The sequence below is a fragment of the Dendrobates tinctorius genome, unplaced genomic scaffold (genome assembly GCF_039654945.1).
Source record: "Dendrobates tinctorius isolate UK_male_01 unplaced genomic scaffold, ASM3965494v1 ptg000254l, whole genome shotgun sequence".
NCBI lineage: Eukaryota > Metazoa > Chordata > Amphibia > Anura > Dendrobatidae > Dendrobates > Dendrobates tinctorius.
In genome coordinates, this window is record NW_027361921.1 from 5,414,737 (window position 1) to 5,436,090 (window position 21,354).

Below are 21,354 nucleotides of genomic sequence, written 5' to 3' on the forward strand. Positions count from 1 at the left end.
GAGACATTGTTCTCAGCGTTAAATAATATCAAAACCAACAAAAGAAACAGATTGACAGATGAAGTTAGTATCGCTTGCTTGGGCTTGAAGTGTACAAAATACCAAACTTCAATTGAAGATTTAGCCAATGAATTTCAGCAACAAAAAAGGCACCCCACAAAAGTTCAATAATATCAAGACCAACAAAAGAAACTGACTGACGGATGAACAAAGAAGTCACTAAGCAGGTAAGTTAAATAATTAGGTTTTGGTTTATTAAAGTTGTATATTACAATTTTACATTTTTGTTATTAAAGCTATAAATATCACAAAATTATTTTTTTTACTCAAAGTGACACGCCACCAGAGTTATGCTCGTTTTTTGGGGCGAATTTTGATACACAAAGCTCAAAAGGTTGCCCATCACTGGACTATAGTATAATGCACCCCCATAGGCAGACTATAATATAATGCACCCCTCATAGGCAGACTATTGTATAATGCACCCATATAGGTAGACTATAGTATAATGCACCCCTCATAGGCAGACACTACTGTACAGTATAATATATAAAAAACAGGCAGACTCTATATAATATAAAAAAAACTCATAGGCAGACTCTATATAATATAAAGAACCTCTATAGGCAAACTCTATATAATATAAAGAACTCCCTTAAAAAAAATCCAATACTCACCTCTCGTACATGATTCCTCTGTTGCTCTGAGTACCCGCACATCTCCGGACAATGGGCGCTGAGTAGTGATGTCATCGCCACCCTTGTCTATGTCTGCATCAGGGACGTCAGACGCTGACAGGGTAAATGATGGGAGAGGAAGCATAACACTCTCGCTCTCATCAATGCGGTCAACTGTATCGGCATCTTGTGAATTTGCTCAGGGGCCCCAGAGTGGCCAGGTGGCAGTGCTAGGAGATTGATTCTGCTGCAGAATTTAACTGTATAGGTGCGCTGCACATGCCCATACAGTTACATTAGTGTAGCTCTGGGTGGGTCCTCTCAGATGAAAAAAAGTAGAGGTCCCAAGACAGAGCTTTGAGGAACACTAACAGAGAGGGGGTGGGATGAGGAGGTAGTATAGAAATGGGAGACACTAAATGTGCAGTTAGTAAGGTATGAGGAAATCCAAAAGAGGGCAAGGTCTTTGATGCCAAGGGAAGAGAGGAGTTGTAGTAGGAGGGAGTGGTTGACTTTGTGAAGGCAGAAGATGGGTCTAGAAGGAGCAGTATAGAGAATTGTTAGCTTTCGCAGTAACTAAATCGTTAGTAGTTTAGATTACGGCAATTTCAGTGGAAAGTTGGGCAGAAGCCAGATAGCATGTTATTGAAGAGTGAGTTGGATAAGGGGTGGGAGGAAAGTTTGATAGGGATATATACAGGTGCATCTCACAAAATTAGAATATCATCAGAAAGTTAATTTATTTCAGTTCTTCAATACAAAACGTGAAACTCATGGTTTTGACAAAACATTGATGACACAAATGTCTATATAATCACATTCAACTGTCAAAGAGTATACTTTTACTGTTCATTATAATAGCTAAAGGAAGATATAATCATGTGAAGAGTAAAGAGTGAACCCAAAGTACTCCTAATGATTGGCACAGAAGTTAAACACAGCTTGTATATAGGTATATGGAGACACGGGGGGTCAGCAGTGGAAACCGCATGGACCAAGCATCATCCCACCGACCGCCAGCTGTCAGGAAAACGAGGGAGGAGAGGAGACCTTTAGCAGGCACACGGCTATCACACTCGCAGGGGGGCTTATCTTAGTTATCCCTCTGCTGCCATCAATGTGATGAAAAACAACAAACAAGGATATTGATCTATCAATTTACCACATGGGATTATTTTAGTTATCCCACACTGCTGCCAGCAATATGTCACGAACTGCAGGGATTTATGTATATCCCACTTTTTGGTTCCGCTTTGGAACTTGCAGCTCTCCAGCGTCCCCCTTACCCTTAGGTCAGTCAGGGAACTGCATCTGGGATAATTGGTCACCGGATGAGCCGCTTCAATGTGGAATGGCTATCAGGCACGCTGCAGGGAATTATAAATGCTCTGGCTGCAGCCAGACAATAAGCTTATAAAACCTGTTCCGTCACTGCCACCTTTACCCACCTAGCCCAGAACACACTTCGCTGCCACCAGCTCCGATTTCTCTATTAATATTTCTAAATTAATAAAGGGGGTCCGAAGCCAACCTAAATTAGTAGCTTAATTAACTTCAAAGAACGTGCAAATTTGTTATAGAGCAAGGAGAAAACAAAACTAGTAATTTTATATTTTACTCCAAAAAAGAAGGCAGTGTTTACAGAAGGTATAAAAAGATTTTACAATGTGAGACAATTAAAGTATGTACAGAAAATTACAAAATAACAGGGTTTAAAGAAGGAAAAACACTTACAATTGCTTAGATCATCTCAGGCAGACCAGGCTGGTAGGAGGAGACATACATCGCAATGCTTTACAGAGTTGCTCTGTATCTCAGTTTCCCCAGGCAAGACTGACTGCAGCCTGACAGTAACTTATACTTCTGGGTCATGACATCACTAAAGGGGCTGAGTTACCGGTATCCTCCCCTTTTCTCTGAGTTGCAACTTTGGTTAAAAAAACTTCTAAGCTACATAACTGGGCTGGAGAACCTAGCACTCATCTTGTCTTGGAGTTAGCTTCCTATCAAACACAGACTGTCTATTCAACTCGGTTCAGGAGAAATCCATTTCTCGGATTCTGCTGGCGCTGGAGCCTTGAAAAACACAGGCTAAGAGGCTCTGTCGAAGCACGTCCCAGATATGTAATTTTCATATTTCTGTCACTGATTGGGCTTGAGTTATGTCAAATGGCTAGATTCTAAATCTATGCTATCTGAAATACAAAGCATATGTTGGAAGACAAAGGATTGTATTCTGCTAATTATTACATTCCTGAGGGAGGAGGGAGTATAGTGTTACAGGCTGCAAGTGAAGAGATCTCCCCTGGAGTAGAGGGGTACCAGCTGCAGCGTGTGTGTGTATGCAAGCCATGGACCATTCTAGAAAAGTGAAGTGAATGGAAGATTCTGGAATGTGTGTTAATAAGGGAAACCATAGATCACATTTACATTATCGTGACACCAGCTCTACTTTTACCGTTGGCATAATACTACTCAGACAACACAGGGCAAGGGTAAACAGTGTGGCAATACTTTATTGAACCAGAAAAAGGGGCAAATAACACCTTGAACAGTCCCAGCACAACAACGAAGATGGTGCATTGTTTTTTGCCTCCTGTTTTTTACAGTGATCACTAAAGGGGATAACTAGTGGGATAGTTTTATAGGTTGGGTCATTCTGGATGCAGCAATACAAAATTTGTATTTTTAATGTTTATTTTTTTTCCATAATAATACTTATTTATGGGTACAATAATTTATTTTATTATGTAGCAATTTTTAAAAAAAATATTTTTACAATTTTTTTCCACTTGTTTACTTAATCCCACTATGTGACTTTTAGTTTCAGAAGTCTGATCACAGTTATAAAGGAGCATTGATATACGTTATAGCCTGCCAGCCCTGCAGACACAAGTTAGTTAGATACTGCACATGATCTATCTAACTTGTTAGTGCCTGGTGACGCTGATGTTGTCATGACATCGGGTCCCCATGCGATTACAGTATCAAAGGGGTTAAAGTGTCAGAAGCGATGCGGGCACAACTCCTGGCACTGACAGCTAGGTGTCAGCTGAAACCCAATGGTGATTGCCAGCGCTAAGCACCCTGTGAGTGGGCGATTGCCATGGCGTATATATACTGCATTGGTCGGGAAGTCATTCCCGACCATGACGTATATATACTGCAAATGTCAGCAAGGGGTTAAAAAGGATATTCAGAAATTAGAGTCAGTTCAAAGGTGGGATCTAGATTATTACCAGGGATGGAAGGCCTCTCATATGATGAGAGGTTGTAAATTTTGGACTTGTTTAGTTTAAAAAAAGACGCCTCAGAGGGGATCTTATTTACATGTATAAATATGTGTGGCCAGTGCAAAACACTGGCACATGACTTATTCCTTCCAAAGACCATGCTGAGGACTAGGGGGCACTCATTACAGGTGGAAGAAAGAAAATTCCAGCAGCTAAACAGGAAAGGATTCTTTACAGTTACAGCAGTCACATTGTGGAATGCCCTACCATAACAGGTAGTAATGGCAGACACTGTAACAACTTTTTTTAAAATGGCGCGATGATTTCCTCAGTACAACACATAACATTGTGGGTTAGAGGTAATTTAGTTCCAAACAATGTAAAATTGGTGGAGAAAGATTGAACGTGATGGACCTTTGTCTTTTTTCAATCTATGTAACTATGTAGCTAAAATGAAACACCCCCAGAGATCGTATGAACCGTGTTGCTCAGTGTGATCTGGTAAGACTGATCTCTAACCAGGTCACACACATCTAGCTGCCAGTCATTACTGGAAGGGGGGGGATCTACATAGAAAATGTTAAGGTATACTGTATGTAGGATATCAGATAAACAGTATACAATAAGGTTCTTGCAATTAAAAACAACTATTCCAGATGTATACAAATACATTTAGATGAATTCAAAAGAACAAAAGAAAACCAAGGTAAAATACAAACAACAAAGCCAAACAGGATCATTACATAGTAGACTAGACCTGTTTTGACCCATGTACTCCTGCCACTACATAAGCAAGCTGACCTAGGTTTCAATTTTAGTAATTAAAAACATACCTATACACATTGTTCCCAAGGCTTTGATAATACTAAGAAGCGTTCTCTCTGCTATTTGGGGACTTCTCAACAATCGTACCAAAGAGCTAATGCTATTGCCTTCGCATAGTTTATCCTGGTGAGGCTTGCTATCCTTGCAGAGAGCAATAACTGCCTGAGAACCTGCAAAGTAAAATATTTCCAGATTAATTTAATGATACATGCTCACCATCATGTAAATAAAGTGTGTAACACATTTAAAATGTAGAGTTTGGCATGGCAAGACCTACCATTCATAAACATTTTTTTTGCTTATATGGAGGTTAGTAAATGTCACGAATGACACCAAGTCAAACAAGTCTTTGTAACCCATGACACCATTTTAATTGTTATCATCTGTCTCCGTGGTTATAATAATAATAATAAATTTTATTTTTATAGCGCCGACATATTCCGCAGCACTTTACATTTCAGAGGAGATTTGTACAGACAATAGACATTACAGCATAACAATAATCACATAGATTATAACAAATACCAAGAGGAAAGAGGGCCCTGCTCGCAAGCTTACAGTCTATGAGGAAAGAGGTAGACACGAAAGGTGGGTGGTAACAGTTGCCCTGATTGTATGGACCAGCCATAATGTTAAGTGTGTAACAGTACAGACACAGAGGGCTAATGGATGCATAAAGCATGTGGGAACATGATGCGGGAAATCTGGTTATGGTAAAACTTTTGGCTGTGCCACACAGGGATAGATTAGGTTAATGTGTTGAGGCTATAGGCCAGTCTGAATAAATGCGTTTTCAGGGCACGCTTAAATTTGTGGGGATTGGGGACTAATCGTATTGACCTGGGAAGTGCATTCCAAAGAATTGGTGCGGCACGTCTAAAGTCTTGGATACGGGAGTGGGAGGTTCTGACTATTGAGGATGCTAACCTCAGGTCATCAGCAGAACGGAGGGCGCGGGTAGGGTGGTATACTGAAACAAGGGAGGAGATGTAAGGTGGTGCTGAGCTATGGAGGGCTTTGTGGGTGAGGGTAATAAGTTTATACTGAATTCTGGAGTGGATGGGTAGCCAGTGTAATGACTGGCACAAGGTAGAGGCATCGGTGTAACGATTGGTGAGGAATATGATCCTGGCTGCAGCATTCAAGACAGATTGGAGAGGGGAGAGTTTGGTAAGAGGGAGACCGATTAGAAGAGAGTTACAATAGTCGAGACGAGAATGAATAAGAGAAACAGTAAGAGTTTTTGCAGAGTCGAAAGTAAGAAAAGGTCGAATTCTAGAAATGTTTTTGAGGTGCAGATGACAAGAGCGAGCCAGTAATTGAATGTGGGGGGCAAAGGAAAGCTCGGAATCAAGTATGACCCCAAGACAGCGGGCCTGTTGTTGGGGAGTAATAGTGGAACCACACACAGAAATGGCAATGTCGGGTATAGGTACATTAGTAGAGGGAGGAAACACCAAGAGTTCAGTCTTTGACAGGTTCAGTTTCAGGTATAGTGAGGACATGATATTAGACACAGCATTTAGACAATCGCCGGTGTTTTCTAGAAAGGCTGGCGTGATGTCAGGAGAAGCAGCGTATAAATGGGTGTCATCAGCATAGAGATGGTACTGGAAACCAAATCTACTGATTGTTTGACCAATAGGGGCAGTGTACAAGGAGAAGAGGAGGGGGCCTAGAACCAATCCTTGAGGGACCCCAACAGTAAGGGGAAGGTGAGAGGAGGAGGAACCGGCAAAAGATACAGTAATGGAGCTGTCGGAGAGATAGGAGAATCATGTCCTTGAGGCCAATGGAAGGGAGCATAGTGAGGAGGAGCTGATGATCCACAGTGTCAAATGCTGCAGAGAGATCCAAGAGAATTAGCATGGAGTAATGACCATTTGATTTAGCTGTTAGCAGATCATTAGAGACTTTAGTGAGGGCAGTTTCAGTGGAGTGTAAAGAGCGGAAACCGGATTGGAGAGGGTCGAGAAGAGAGTTTTCTGAGAGATAGCGAATAAGACGGGAGTGGACCAGGCGTTCCAGGAGTTTAGAGATGAAGAGAAGATTAGAGACAGGTCTATAGTTAGCGGCACAGTTTTGGTCGAGGGATGGTTTTTTAAGTAGTGGATGTATGATGGCATGCTTAAATGAGGAGGGAAAAATACCAGAAGAGAGAGAGAGGTTAAATATTTTAGTTAGGTGAGGGGTGACAGCAGGGGAAAGGGACTGGAGGAGATGTGATGGAAATGGGTCACTGGTGCAAGTGGTTGAGCGAGAAGATGCAAGGAGCCTGCTTACTTCTTCTTCTGTGACTTGTTCAAAATCAGAGAGTGAGCTAGATGCAGTGGGGGAGGGAGGACAATGCATGGTATGAGGTGATTGGGAGATAATTTCCTGTCAAATCTGGTCAATTTTTTCTTTGAAGCAATTGGCCAGATCGTCAGCTCAGAGCTCCGTGGTTGGGGCCTGTACTTTTGGGTTGAGTAGAGAATGAAAAGTGTCAAAGAGACGTTTCGGGTTATTGGACAGTGAGGAGATGAGGGTGTTGAAATAGGCTGGTTTGGAGAGGTGAGGGCAGTGTTGTATGTTCTAAGTATAAACTTAAAATGGATGAAAGCTTCGTGTAGATTGGATTTTCTCCACAGACGTTCGGCGCACCTGGAGCACCGCTGCAGGAAACGTGTTTGCACCGTGTGCCAGGGTTGCCGCCGTCTGCGTTGTGGTGTTCTATTTATAGGGGGTGCAAATTCATCCAGGGCACTTTGAAGTGTTTCATTGTAATGCTTCAATGCAGAATCAGGACATGAGAGGTAGGAGATAGGGGCCAATGAAGACTGCAAGTTCTTCATAAGTTTCTGGGTGTTAATGGCCTGTATGTTTCTATAAGTCTGGACAGTGGGGGTGACCTGAGCAGCCTGGCAGTTCTTGATAGAGAATTAAAGAAGATTGTGGTCAGAGAGCGGGAGAGGGGAGTTTGCAAAATCATCCACTGCACAAAGCCGAGAGAAGACCAAGTCGAGGGAGTTTCCGTCTTCATGCGTTGGAGAATTAGTAAGCTGAGAAAGGCCAAATGAGGAGGTTAGAGATAAAAGGTGAGTAGCAGATGGTGAGAGGGGAAGAGCAATGGGGATGTTGAAATCTCCCATGAGGAGGGTAGGGATGTCACAGGAGAGAAAATGTGGAAGCCAAGTGGCAAAATGATCCAGGAACTGATGGGAGGGGCCGGGAGGACGATACACCACCGCCACTCGCATGGAGAAGGGGGTGTAGAGTCTGACGGCATGGACCTCAAAAGAAGGGAAGACTAGTGAGGGTAGTTGAGGGATAACCTGAAATTTACATTTTGGTGATAGGAGCAGACCAACCCCTCCACCTGCTCTATTGTCTGATCTTGGGGTATGAGAGAAGTGTAGCCCCCCGTATGAAAGAGCAGCAGCAGCGGTAGAGTCTGACTGCTGGATCTGTTGTGAGTTCATTTTCCCCTTCACCATTGAGGTCTGATGAACTCCCTCTTCTGGTGAAGGAAGGTAGTGAGGCTGATTACCAAGCACCTGAGCAGGATGATGATGACTGGGTGACTGGAATTGCTGACTGGATATAAGGCAGCCGACGCCCTTCTGCCTTGCTGGGGCTTTCTCAGAGGGATTCTAGGAGACCAGTCTGATTCCTGCTCCTCAAAAGCTAAGTTTTCTGCTCTGTTTTTTGCATTTGTGTTTTGGTTTTGTTTTGCCTTGTTTTTCTGGATTTCTGCCATTCCCTGCTGGGGTGAGCTGAATTCCTTTTTGCTCTGTCTTCAGAAAATACCTGAGTACTGATATAGTCTTTTTGAAGCCTAGCGTCTTCAGGGCTTTTTTCCCTATCAGTCTGTTGGCTCTTGTTTTGATAGGGTTTTGGCGGATTGCAGACAGCAGCTTTTCTATCCTGTCCTATTTAGTTAGCTTGGGCCCCATCATTTGCTCAGCCTATCTTTCTACCTGTGTGAGTGTTTTTTCATCTTGCTTCACCGTCATTATATGTTGGGGGCTGCCTATTGCTTTGGGGTCTGCTCTGGGGCAGTTTAGATTTCTCTTTCTGTCTTTAGGCTATTTAGTTCTCCGGCTGTGATCGAGGGGTCTAGGGCACAGTAGGAACCCCCCACGGCTACTGCTAGTTGTTGATGATAGGTTCAGGGGTCTGCAATCCGATAGCTGCCAACTTCTCTGGTTTTCCGGACTTAGCTAGTATTTCTGTTTTTGCCTCCTACGGTGACTCATTCATAACAGAATCAGCAGCCATACCGCAGATCCTAGGGTACTCAATAGCAGGAAAGAATTGTAAAAAAAAAAAAAGTGTGTATATTTTTTCCTCTATATCTCTGAGGCCATAGGGGGAATTTTTTTTCTCTCAATGGAGATAAAGCAATTGTCTGATCGTGTGGAGCAGCTCACTGTGGAAGTGCAGGGAATTTCCGCCTACCTTGCTCATTCACATGCTGCTGAACCAAAGATCCTTACTCCTGATGTGTTTTTTGGGGATCGGTCTAAATTTTTGAATTTAAAAAATAATTGTAAATTATTTTTTGCCTTAAAGCCTAACTCGTCAGGGAGCTCCGTGCAGTGGGTTAAAATTGTCATCTCTTTGCTGCGTGGCGATCCCCAGGATTGGGCGTTTTCTTTGAAACCAGATGATCCTATGCTGACTAATGTGAACGCATTTTTTCAAGCCTTGGGGTTGTTGTATGACGAACCTAATGCTATTGATCAGGCTGAAAAGACCCTGTTGGCATTGAGCCAGGGTCGAGATTCTGCAGAATTGTACTGTCAAAAATTCCGAAAGTGGGCGGTCCTTACTTCCTGGAATGATAATGCCTTGGCAGCTCTCTTTCAGAAGGGTTTGTCAGAAGCCGTAAAAGATACTATGGTGGGATTTCCTGTTCCCTCTGGTCTTGACAATTCTATGTCATTAGCCATTCAGGTTGATCGGCGTTTACGTGAACGCAGGACTGTACGAGAGGTGTTGCCACCTGTTGAACAAGTGTGTGAACCTATGCAATGTGATAGAGTTTTGTCCAGGGAGCAACGTCAGGAGTTCAGAAGGCGTAATAAGCTGTGTCTTTTTTGTGGAGATGCCTCGCATATTATTTCTGTCTGTCCTAAACGAGAGAAACGTTTTGCACACACGTTTTATGTGGGTGGTGTTCAACCTAAGTTTCTTCTGGCAATTACTCTGATCTGCTCCCTGTCCACATTTTCCGCCAAGGCTTTTGTGGATTCGGGAGCAGCCCTGAACCTAATGGACTTGGATTTTGCTAAACGTTGTGGATTTCCGATGACACCTCTGCGGACGCCTATCCCTTTGAGGGGGATTGATGCTACTCCTTTGGCGAAAAATAAACCTCAGTTTTGGACCCAGGTGGTAATGCGGGTCGCCCCAGACCATCAAGAAAATTGCAGATTTTTGGTGTTGCATAATTTGCATGATACCATTGTTCTGGGGTTTCCCTGGTTGCAAATTCATAATCCAGTTTTGGATTGAAAATCTTTGTCTGTGGTGAGTTGGGGTTGTCGGTGTGCCCTTAGTGAGGCTCCGTTTTTTTCCACCTCTCCTCAGTCGCATGATGTTCCTGACTATTTGGCGGACTTTTATGATGTATTTAGTGAGAATGAGTCTGCGTCTTTGCCTCCTCATAGGAGTTATGACTGTGCAATTGAACTGAGCCCGGGGTGTAAATTTCCCAAGGGTCGGCTCTTCAATTTATCTGTACCCGAGCACGAGGCTATGCGATCCTATATTAAGGAGGCGTTGGAGAAGGGTCATATTAGACCATCCTCTTCACCCTTAGGTGCCATTTTTTTTTCGTGGCCAAAAAGGATGGTTCATTAAGGCCTTGTATTGATTATCGTGCCCTCAACAAAAATACTATTAAATATCAGTATCCGTTACCCCTGATTTCGGATCTATTCTCCAGAGTTAAAGGTGCTTGCTGGTTTACCAAGCTTGACCTCAGGGGGGCGTATAATCTTATCCGCATTAAGCATGGGGATGAATGGAAGACGGCGTAATGACATTTTCCGGGACTTTGTGGATACATTTTTGATTATCTATCTGGATGATATTTTGATCTTCTCCAAGGATTGGGATTCGCATGTGGTACATGTTCGGACGGTGTTCCGGATCTTGAGGGAGAATTCCCTGTATGTCAAAGGCTCGAAATGCCTTTTTGGGTACAGAGGATTTCATTTTTGGGATTTATTTTGTCTCCGTCAACTATTGAAATGGACCCGGCCAAGGTACAGGCCATTTATGATTGGGTTCAGCCCACTTCTTTGAAGGCCCTCCAGAAGTTTTTGGGTTTTGCTAATTTTTATCGGAAATTTATAGCAAAATTTTCTAGTATTGCCAAGCCATTGACTGATCTGACTAAGAAGGGTGCTGATGTGTTGAATTGGTCTCCGGAGGCTATTTCTTCCTTTCAGGAGCTGAAGCGAAGATTCACTTCTGCCCCGGTTTTGCGGCAACCTGATGTCTCACTCCCGTTCCAGGTAGAGGTGGACGCTTCTGAGATTGGTGCAAGAGCTGTTTTGTCCCAAAAGGATCCTGTAACATCTAAAATGAATCCCTGTGCTTTCTTTTCCCGAAAGTTCTCTCCATCTGAACGTAACTGTGATGTGGGGAATCGGGAACTGTTAGCCATGAAATGGGCATTTGAGGAGTGGAGACATTGGTTGGAGGGAGCTAAACATCAAGTCGTGGTCCTCACTGACCACAAGAATTTGATTTACCTGGAGTCGGCCAAACGCTTGAACCCTAGACAGGCTAGGTGGGCCTTGCTTTTTACATGTTTTGATTTTGTGGTCTCTTTTCTTCCTGGCACTAAGAATGTCAAGGCTGACGCTCTCTCTAGGAGCTTCTTTGCTGATTCTCCTGTGGTGACCAAGCCTGCTACCATCTTAGGCAAAGGGGTAGTTCTTTCTGCCATCTCGCTCGATTTGAGACGTGCTCTGGAAGAGTTCCAGGAGGACAAACCTGAGCGTTGTCCCAGTGGAAAGTTGTATGTTCCTGACCAGTGGAAGAAGAGAGTGATGTCTGAAGTTCATTGCTCTGCACTGGCTGGTCATCCAGGTATTTTTGGTACTAGAGATCTGGTGAGTCGGTCTTTTTGGTGGCCCGCCTTGTCTCGTGATGTCAGGAATTTTGTGCAGTCCTGTGGGACTTGCTCCCGGTCTAAACCTTGTTCTCGCTCTAGTGGGTTGTTGATGCCTTTGCCGGTCCCCAGGAGGCCATGGACCCATATTTCAATGGATTTCATCTCTGATATGCCTGTCTCTCAAAGAATGACTGTTATTTGGGTGATTTGTGATAGGTTTTCTAAGATGGTTCATCTTGTACCACTCCCTAAGTTGCCATCTTCCTCTGAGTTGGTGCCCCTGTTTTTGCAACAGGTGGTTCGCTTGCACGGGATTCCTGAGAACATTGTATGTGACAGAGGAGCTCAGTTTGTGTCTAGATTTTGGACAACTTTCTGTTCCAAGCTGGGAATTCAGTTGTCCTTCTCCTCTGCTTTTCACCCTCAGACCAATGGGCAGACGGAGAGAACAAACCAGACCTTGGAGTCGTATTTGAGATGTTTTATTTCCGCTGATCAGGATGATTGGGTTTCATTTTTGCCCTTGGCCGAATTTGCTTTAAATAATAGAGCTAGTTCTGCCACTTTGATGTCACCTTTTTTTTGTAACTTTGGGTTTCAGCCTCGATTTTCTTCAGGGCAGGTGGAGCCTTCTGCCTGCCTAGGTGTTGACACTGTGGTGGAGAGAATGCACCAGATCTGGGACCAAGTGGTGGATAAGTTATCTCACTCCCAGGAAAAGGCCCAGCGGTTTGCCAACCGACATAGGACCATTGGTCCCCAGTTTAAGGTTGGTGATATGGTTTGGTTATCATCAAAAAATATCGCTATGATGGTGGCTTCTCCTAAGTTTAAGCCTAGATTTATTGGACCTTACAAGATTTTGGAGATTATTAATCCGGTCTCTTTTCGTTTGGCTCTTCCTGTCACATTTAAAATCCATAATGTGTTTCATAAGTCCTTGTTGAAGAGGTTTGTTGAACCAGTTTTTCCTAGGGTGGCACCTCCGGACCCTGTATTGGTTGAAGGTAACATGAAATATGAGGTAGAGAAGATACTGGATTCCCGTCTGGCTAGACGGAGACTCCAGTATTTGGTTAAGTGGAAGGGTTATGGTCAGGAGGATAATTCCTGGGTCTCTGCCTCTGATATTCATGCCAAAAGATTGGTGCTTGCCTTTAATCGGGCTCACCCTGATCGCCCTGGTGGCGTGGATGAGGGTTCGGCGACCCCTCCTCAAGGGGGAGGTACTGTTATGAGTTCATTTTCCCCTTCACCAATGAGGTCTGATGAACTCCCTCTTCTGGTGAAGGAAGGTAGTGAGGCTGATTACCAAGCACCTGAGCAGGATGATGATGACTGGGTGACTGGAATTGCTGACTGGATATAAGGCAGCCGACGCCCTTCTGCCTTGCTGGGGCTTTCTCAGAGGGATTCTAGGAGACCAGTCTGATTCCTGCTCCTCAAAAGCTAAGTTTTCTGCTCTGCTTTTTGCATTTGTGTTTTGGTTTTGTTTTGCCTTGTTTTTCTGGATTTCTGCCATTCCCTGCTGGGGTGAGCTGAATTCCTTTTTGCTCTGTCTTCAGAAAATACCTGAGTACTGATATAGTCTTTTTGAAGCCTAGCGTCTTCAGGGCTTTTTTCCCTATCAGTCTGTTGGCTCTTGTTTTGATAGGGTTTTGGCGGATTGCAGACAGCAGCTTTTCTATCCTGTCCTATTTAGTTAGCTTGGGCCCCATCATTTGCTCAGCCTATCTTTCTATCTGTGTGAGTGTTTTTTCATCTTGCTTCACCATCATTATATGTTGGGGGCTGCCTATTGCTTTGGGGTCTGCTCTGGGGCAGTTTAGATTTCTCTTTCTGTCTTTAGGTTATTTAGTTCTCCGGCTGTGATCGAGGGGTCTAGGGCACCGTAGGAACCCCCCACGGCTACTGCTAGTTGTTGTTGATAGGTTCAGGGGTCTGCAATCCGATAGCTGCCAACTTCTCTGGATTTCTGGACTTAGCTAGTATTTCTGTTTTTGCCTCCTACGGTGACTCATTCATAACATGGATCCAGGTTTCAGTAAGAGCCAGGAGGTTAAGAGAATTAGAATGGAAGAAGTCATGGATGAAGGAGAGTTTGTGACACACAGAGCGAGAATTCCAAAGTGCACAATTAAGAAAGACAGATGGCATGCAGGGAATATTAATAAGATTAGAGGAGTTTCTGAGTGTGGCAGTCAGGGGGTTTGACTTTCTATAACATGGGGGACCAGGGTTGGGAGCAATGTCTCCTGCGACTAGGAGAAGGAGGATAGAAAGAGTGAGCAGATGGTTAAGTGATTTGTGAGAGCGTCTCTTATGTTGAATGGTGGGACTGACTGGATCTGTGCAATTTAATAATGTGAAAAGAGCGTGAGTGCTATACATAGGAGAGGAAAGGAGCGAGGGGCCGATATGGATGGAGTGTAGAGAGTTAATGCCAGGGCGGTGGATGTGTGTGAATGCAGCGGCCAGGATATAAATTATGCATATGGTATATATTTGATGTACTCCAAATGTACAGGGAGTAGATGTATATAAATGTCTTACCTGTCTCCTGCCCTGTCTAACTGCCATGTTATAACTGCCAGTAGTACTTTGATACATGTACTTTGATTAAATGTGCATAAATGCCCCCTGCATAAATGCTCCCCCTAGCTATGTCTGAATATATAGGAGGTTAAGGCTAAGATTTTTTTTTTTTTTTTGCTCTCTCTCTTCTCGTTAATCAATCACACTAAATTGAGACACCAGGACCCAATAAAATGTTGTAGTCAAATAAACACATGTCCAGCACTACATGGATCATAAAGCACTTTGAAAAGTTTCTTGACCTCACAACATAAGGTGACAAGCAGAGTAAGTTGAAAAAACTATAGACCAGATATAAGCTTGCATAGTTGAAAACACATAGGTTAGATGCTTCTGCCAGTGGTCAGCTCCAAATTCCCCTCATCTATATTTGAATAATGTCTAAATATGCCGAGGCCAAGTATCTTCTTGGCCAAAAAGCACTAACAGGACATGGTTCCACGAATTGTTAAATTGACCTAAGGGAAATGCCAAAACCCCCACATATTCCTGTCACCTCCAATTAAAATAATCTCATAACTCAAAATATAGTTGACATATCATTATATAACTTATCTTTCTTGCCAATTATTGTACAATCTTATCTGTATTTTGCCAATGGTTACACAATGTTACGGAATTGTCCATATTTGTCCATTTCCTTTTCTGATTTACTATAAAAGATCAAGCCTGCCCCTTTAATAAAGGAAATTTAGTTGATAGACAAGCAACCTGTGTCTCTCGTTTTATTTCTCCCAATCCTAGGTACTTAGGCAAAAGCTCCTCCTGAGCTACACCCGAGGAGACATAGAAATCCCTTCTCCGACAAGCTGCTGGACCCAGAAGGACAGACTGGATGGAGCAGCATGCAGAGCTTCTATCAGAGTGCAGCAAGCAGGATTTGCTTCTGAGTGCAGCACGCAGGATTGCATCTGAGTTCAGTAAGCAGGATTTGCTTCTGAGTGCAGCAAGCAGGATTGTATCTGAGTGCAGCAAGCAGGATTTGCTTCTGAGTGCAGCAAGCAGGATTAGTTCTTGAGTTCAGCAAACAGGAAATGCACTGGTATGCGACCTAACACAACATAGACTGTAAACTGGAAGGTTGCTCATGCACCTCCCCAGTGGGGAGGAAGCAATATATACATACTGTCCCATAGCCATTGGCTGGGGAGAAAATAGCAAGTGAACGTGCTGGCCCTTTAAGAGGGTGGGAGCGTACACGCGCATGCCCTAAGGACATGGCTAGAGTACCATCTGGAAGCATGCAGAGCATGGGGAAAGGAAGAACTGTCTGCAGCATGGGTGAGTGAAGAGACACGCCGGAGACCCTGCCTGTCAGAGCATGACTCCGGCGTGGTGCTAACAGTAACACAAAGTACATGCTCCACATGACTTATAAAAACCATAAAAACTATGCATTCAGAGTTGAGTGTTGAACAGTAATGACTTTTGATGCTATATAAGGGCTGCTATGAATGTGTGTTATTCCTCCCACAAGGTAAGGACAGATGTTGCTACTTTATACTGTTGGCTGAATTTAAATATCGAAATTATGATATTATTAGCCTCTACATTTTAGTGTATCCTACCCTTAAAGAGGACCTTCACCTAGATTATGTAATGTAAACTGAGTACCTCTTTCCTATTGGCTCTAATCCCCTGATTCTCGTACAGTTTTCTTTTTTTTTATGCCCCTATCTTCCAAAGTTATTCTTCCTGGAAATAAGTAGGCATATACAACAAAAGTTCTGAGTGGGAATTTGCTTTTTCTCCCCTATGATGTGGGCCAATCAAAATACAACCACGTCACAGAGTGGAAAGTGCAGCGCAGTGCATCATATATACACTCACTGGCCACTTTATTAGGTACACCATGCTAGTAACGGGTTGGACCCCCTTTTGCCTTCAGAACTGCCTCAATTCTTCGTGGCAGAGATTCAACAAGGTGCTGGAAGCATTCCTCAGAGATTTTGGACCATATTGACATGATGGCATCACACAGTTGGCGCAGATTTGTCGGCTGCACATCCCTGATGCGAATCTCCCGTTCCACCACATCCCAAAGATGCTCTATTGGATTGAGATCTGGTGACTGAGGAGGCCATTTGAGTACAGTGAACTCATTGTCATGTTCAAGAAACCAATCTGAGATGATTCGAGCTTTATGACATGGCGCATTATCCTGCTGAAAGTAGCCATCAGATGCCTGTTCTTAGCTGAGAGGAGTGGTACCCAGTGTGGTCTTCTGCTGCTGTAGCCCATCTGCCTCAAAGTTCGACGCACTGTGCGTTCAGAGATGCTCTTCTGCCTACCTTGGTTGTAACGGGTGGCAATTTGAGTCACTGTTGCCTTTCTATCAGCTCGAACCAGTATGCCCATTCTCCTCTGACCTCTGGCATCAACAAGGCATTTCCGGCCACAGAACTGCCGCTCACTGGATTTTTTTTCTTTTTCGGACCATTCTCTGTAAACCCTAGAGATGGTTGTGCGTGAAAATCCCAGTAGATCAGCAGTTTCTGAAATACTCAGACCAGCCCTTCTGGCACCAACAATCATGCCACGTTCAAAGGCACTCAAATCACCTTTCTTCCCCATACTGATGCTCGGTTTGAACTGCAGGAGATTGTCTTGACCATGTCTACATGCCTAAATGCAGAGTTGCCGCCATGTGATTGGCTGATTAGAAATTAAGTCTTAACACACAGTTGGACAGGTGTACCTAATAAAGTGGCCAGTGAGTGTATATCATCACATTGGTATCTGGTGCTTGGGCCCTCAAGCGCTGCTACTGTCCAGTGCTCAGATAGCAGGAAGGAAGGTGGCAACTGCAGAGTTCTTAGAATGTTCACTTGAATCTCTTGTCAAGAGAACACGCTTAGGGCTCATACTCACTTGCGAGAGACTCGCAGGGTCCCACGGCGATCTCACGTGTAGAACAGTCACATCGGGAGTTGTGACCGCTCTACTCGGCGGCCGGATGTGCACTGACAGGAGTTAATAACTCGCACAGTGTATCAGCTGATCTGCTCCGGTGCTGTCACTTGCGGCACCACTGAATGGGAAAGTTCTCACACAGTGGTAATACCATAAGTGAGAGCACCAGAGCTGATGAACTCCGGTGAACTCTCACTGCAGGGCAGTGATACCTCCTGTCAGTGTAATATCTCCCGGAGGCCGGGAAGAGCAGTCATATCCCCCGATGTTACTGTTCTACACGTGAGATCGTCATGGGACACTCGGTAAATGGACTATGTCGGATAGGGAGTATTATATGTTGGCTTATTATTTTATTTTTGTTGCAGGAGACCAGGGCGTCGGGGATTAGGCGTTTAGTAAGTATAGTTAATTAAGATCCAATAAAGGAGTCTGTGTCATTATTTCAAATAAAGGACTTTATTCTGCTTGTGTGTTTATTTACCATGGAACTATAGGATTAGTAATGGATAGGAGTCTTATAGACGCCTCTCCATTACTAACTCATGGGCTTAATGTCACCTGACAATACAAAGGTGACATCAACCCCACAAATAACCCCAATTGCCACAGCTACAGAGCAAGTGGGAAGAGCAAGGCTAAGTGCCAGAATTGGCGCATCTATAAGATGTGCCATTTCTGGGGCGGCTGAGAGCTGATGTTTTTAGCCTCGGGGGTGAAAATATTCATGGCCCCTTCCCAGTCTATTAATATCAGCCCGCAGCTGTCTGCCTAGCCTTTGCTTGTTTGATTTTATAGGGGGACCCCATGTCAATTTTTTTCTGGGATTCCCCTGAAAAATAACCAGTAAAGGCTAAGCAAACTGCTGTGAGCTGATATTAATAGCCTGGGAACCTTTATAGCTATTGGCTCCTTCCCAGAATATTATCAGCCCTCAGCCATCGGCTTTCCCTCTGCTGGTTATGAAAATTACATGGGAGACCTCACAATTTTTTTTAATATTTTTTGAAAAATAAACATACTGTGTTTAACGCAGATTTAGTGTGTGTGTGTGTGTGTGTGTGTGTGTGTGTGTCTTTATTTAACTCTTTATGTACCATTTTATAGATGAGGGTATCTGGCTGACACCTATTCATTACTAAACCTCGGGCTTGGTATTACATATATATATATTATATTCACTTATAATTGTTTTGTGTGTGTAAACATTATATTTGAACATGGAAAGTAATGATATTATGGTCTTCAATGGAGAATGAAAAAGAAGAGGTTGAACAAGGAAATTACATCACAATTTTTTTTTTAGTATTATACTGTATCAAATACAAATCCACATGAAAAACCGCATGAAAATCTGCATCAAAACCGCATGGAATTTCACCTACGTTTTCTGCCAAGAGAGTTAGAAACCATGCAGAAATTTCAACAACCAAATACGCAACATGGGCACATAGTTTTAACATCCTCCTCACTGACATCGGACTTGACCATCAAACAAGGAGCTTCCACGGGTTCTCTGTGATTCCACGGTTGGTGGACTTTGTAGATGACCACACTAACTTTCTCCACTAACTCATATGGACCCTGCCACTTGGCCAGGAATTTGGTCTCCACCGTGGGCAACAGCACAAGTACTCGATCCCCTGGGTTGAACTGTCTTACCCTGGCTAACCTATTATACTCCCTGGACTGGGTTCCCTGAGCCTTGAGGAGGTGCTACATCACAATGGGCATCGCGTTGGCAATCCTCTCTTGCATCTGGGTGACATGCTCTACCATGCTTCAATAGGGGATGGTTTCAGCCTCCCAGGATTCATTCGCCACATCCAGGAGCCCTCGAGGGTGTCGTCCATAGAGGAGTTGAAATAGGGAGAAGCCAGTGGAAGCTTGGGGAGCTTCCAAAATGGAGAACAACAAGTAAAGAAGCAGACAGTCCCAGTCTCGGCCGTCCCTCTTATTACTATTATTATACATTTTTATAGCGCTTCACATATAAAAAGGGGCAAATACAGACAAGTACAATATACATGAGCAATACAAGACACACACAAGTACAGAAGGAGAGAGGACCCTGCCTGAAAGGGCTCACAATCTACAGGGGATGGGTGAAGATACACTAGGAGAGGGTAGAGCTGGTCGTGCAGTAGTTCAGCAGACTGAGGATCACTGCAGGTTGCAGGCTTGATGGAAGAGGTGGGTCTTCAGGTTCTTTTTGAAGGTTTCCATGGTAGACGAGAGTCTGATTTGTTGGGGTAGAGAGTTCCAGAGTATAGGGAAAGCACGGGAGAAGTCTTGTGCGTGATTTTGGGAAGAAGAGATAAGAGGGGAGTAGAGAAGGAGATCGTGAGAGGATTAAAGGTTGCGTGTGGGTAAGTACCGGGAGACCATGTCACAGATGTATGGACCAGACAGGTTGTGGATGGCTTTGTATGTCACAGTTAGGGTTTTGAACTGGAGCCTCTGGACGATAGGAAGAGAATGAAGGGCTTGGCATAGGGGAGAGGCTGGGGAATAATGGGGAGACAGGTGGATTATTCGGGCAGCAGAGTGTAGGATGGATTGGAGTGGTGCCAGAGTGCTAGAGGGGGGGCCAGAGAGTAAACGGTTAAAGTAGTCGAGGCGGGAGATAAGGGAGTGCACTAGCGTTTTTGTGGTTTCATGGTCAAGGAATGCACGGATCTGGGAAATATTTTTGAGTGTTAGATGGCAGGAGGAGGCTAGGGTTTGGATATGTGGCTTGAAAGATGGCAGAGTCGAGGATCACCCCGAGGCACCGAACATGTGGGACTGGGGAAAGTGAGCAGCCATTGACATTGATGGATACGTCTGGTAGAGGGGTAGAGTGAGATGGGGGAAAGATTATAAATTCTGGTTTGTCCATGTTCAGTTTTAGAAAGCGAGCAGAGAAGAAAGCTGAAATAGCAGACAGACATTGTGGGATTTTGGTAAGTAAGGAGGTGAGGTCAGGTCCAGATAGGTAGATCTGTGTGTCATTGACATAGAGATGATACTGCAAACTGTGGGATTCTATGAGCTGTCCCAGGCCGAAGGTGTAGATGGAGAAGAGTAGTGGTCCTAGAACTGAGCCTTGGGGAACACCGACAGACAGGGGGCGAGGTGAGGGGTGGTGTGGGAGAGGGAGACACTGAATGTTCAGTCTGTTAGATATGATGAGATCCAGGATAAGGCCAATCCTGTGATGCCAAGAGATGAGAGAATCAGTAGCAGGAGGGAATGGTCCACAGTGTCAAAGGCAGAAGACAGGTCCAGGAGAAGGAGAACAGAGCAGTGTTGCTTGCTTTTGGCGGTTAGTAGGTCGTTGGTGACTTTAGTTAGGGCAGTTTCAGTTGAGTGAAGGAGTTGGAAGCCTGACTGTAAGTGGTTAAAGAGGGAGTAGGAAGAGAGGTGGGAGGACAGTTCAAGAAGGACATGCTGTTCCAGTAGTTTTGAGGCATAAGGGAGAAGAGATATCGGGCGATAGCTAGACACAGAGGATCGGCCAAGGGAGGTCTTTTTGATGATGGGAATGATCGAGACATGTTTGAAGGATGAGGGGAACACACCATTTGTAAGTGAGAGTGTTATGAATAGGTCACCGAGGAGGAAAACTAAACAAGCTAAGTCACAGAAAACCAGCGAGGTTGGTAACTATGCAGACTGTAGACCCCTGATCCTAACCACACAACTAGCAGCAGGAGCTTTCCGTGGAGCTTTCCTACGATGAATCTAGACGCCTCGTCACAGCCGGAGGACTAAATAAGCCTAAAGCAAGAAAAGGGGAAAACTAAATGCCCCAGAGCAGACCCCAAAGGAATAGACAGCCCCCACACATGTATTGATGGTGAAACAAGATGAAAACACAAACACAGGCAGGAAAATAGGCTGAGCAAACGATGGGGCCCAAACTAACTAGAAAGGACAGGAAAAGAAAGACACTGTCTGCAATCTGCCCAAAAAACCCTACAAAAATAATGTCCAACACTTCTGATAGCAAAATTAA

The 21,354-nt window shown here is 44.1% G+C and overlaps 1 protein-coding gene across 1 annotated transcript in view; it reads right to left on the reverse strand.

Moving 5' to 3' along the window:
* The window catches only part of ANKAR (ankyrin and armadillo repeat containing), a 623,401-nt gene that overhangs the window by 248,076 nt on the left and 353,971 nt on the right, over positions 1-21,354 (reverse strand). The window contains exon 16 of the mRNA XM_073558116.1: positions 4,744-4,905. Coding sequence (XP_073414217.1) covers positions 4,744-4,905 — 162 coding nt within the window. The remainder of the gene's footprint in view (positions 1-4,743; positions 4,906-21,354) is intronic.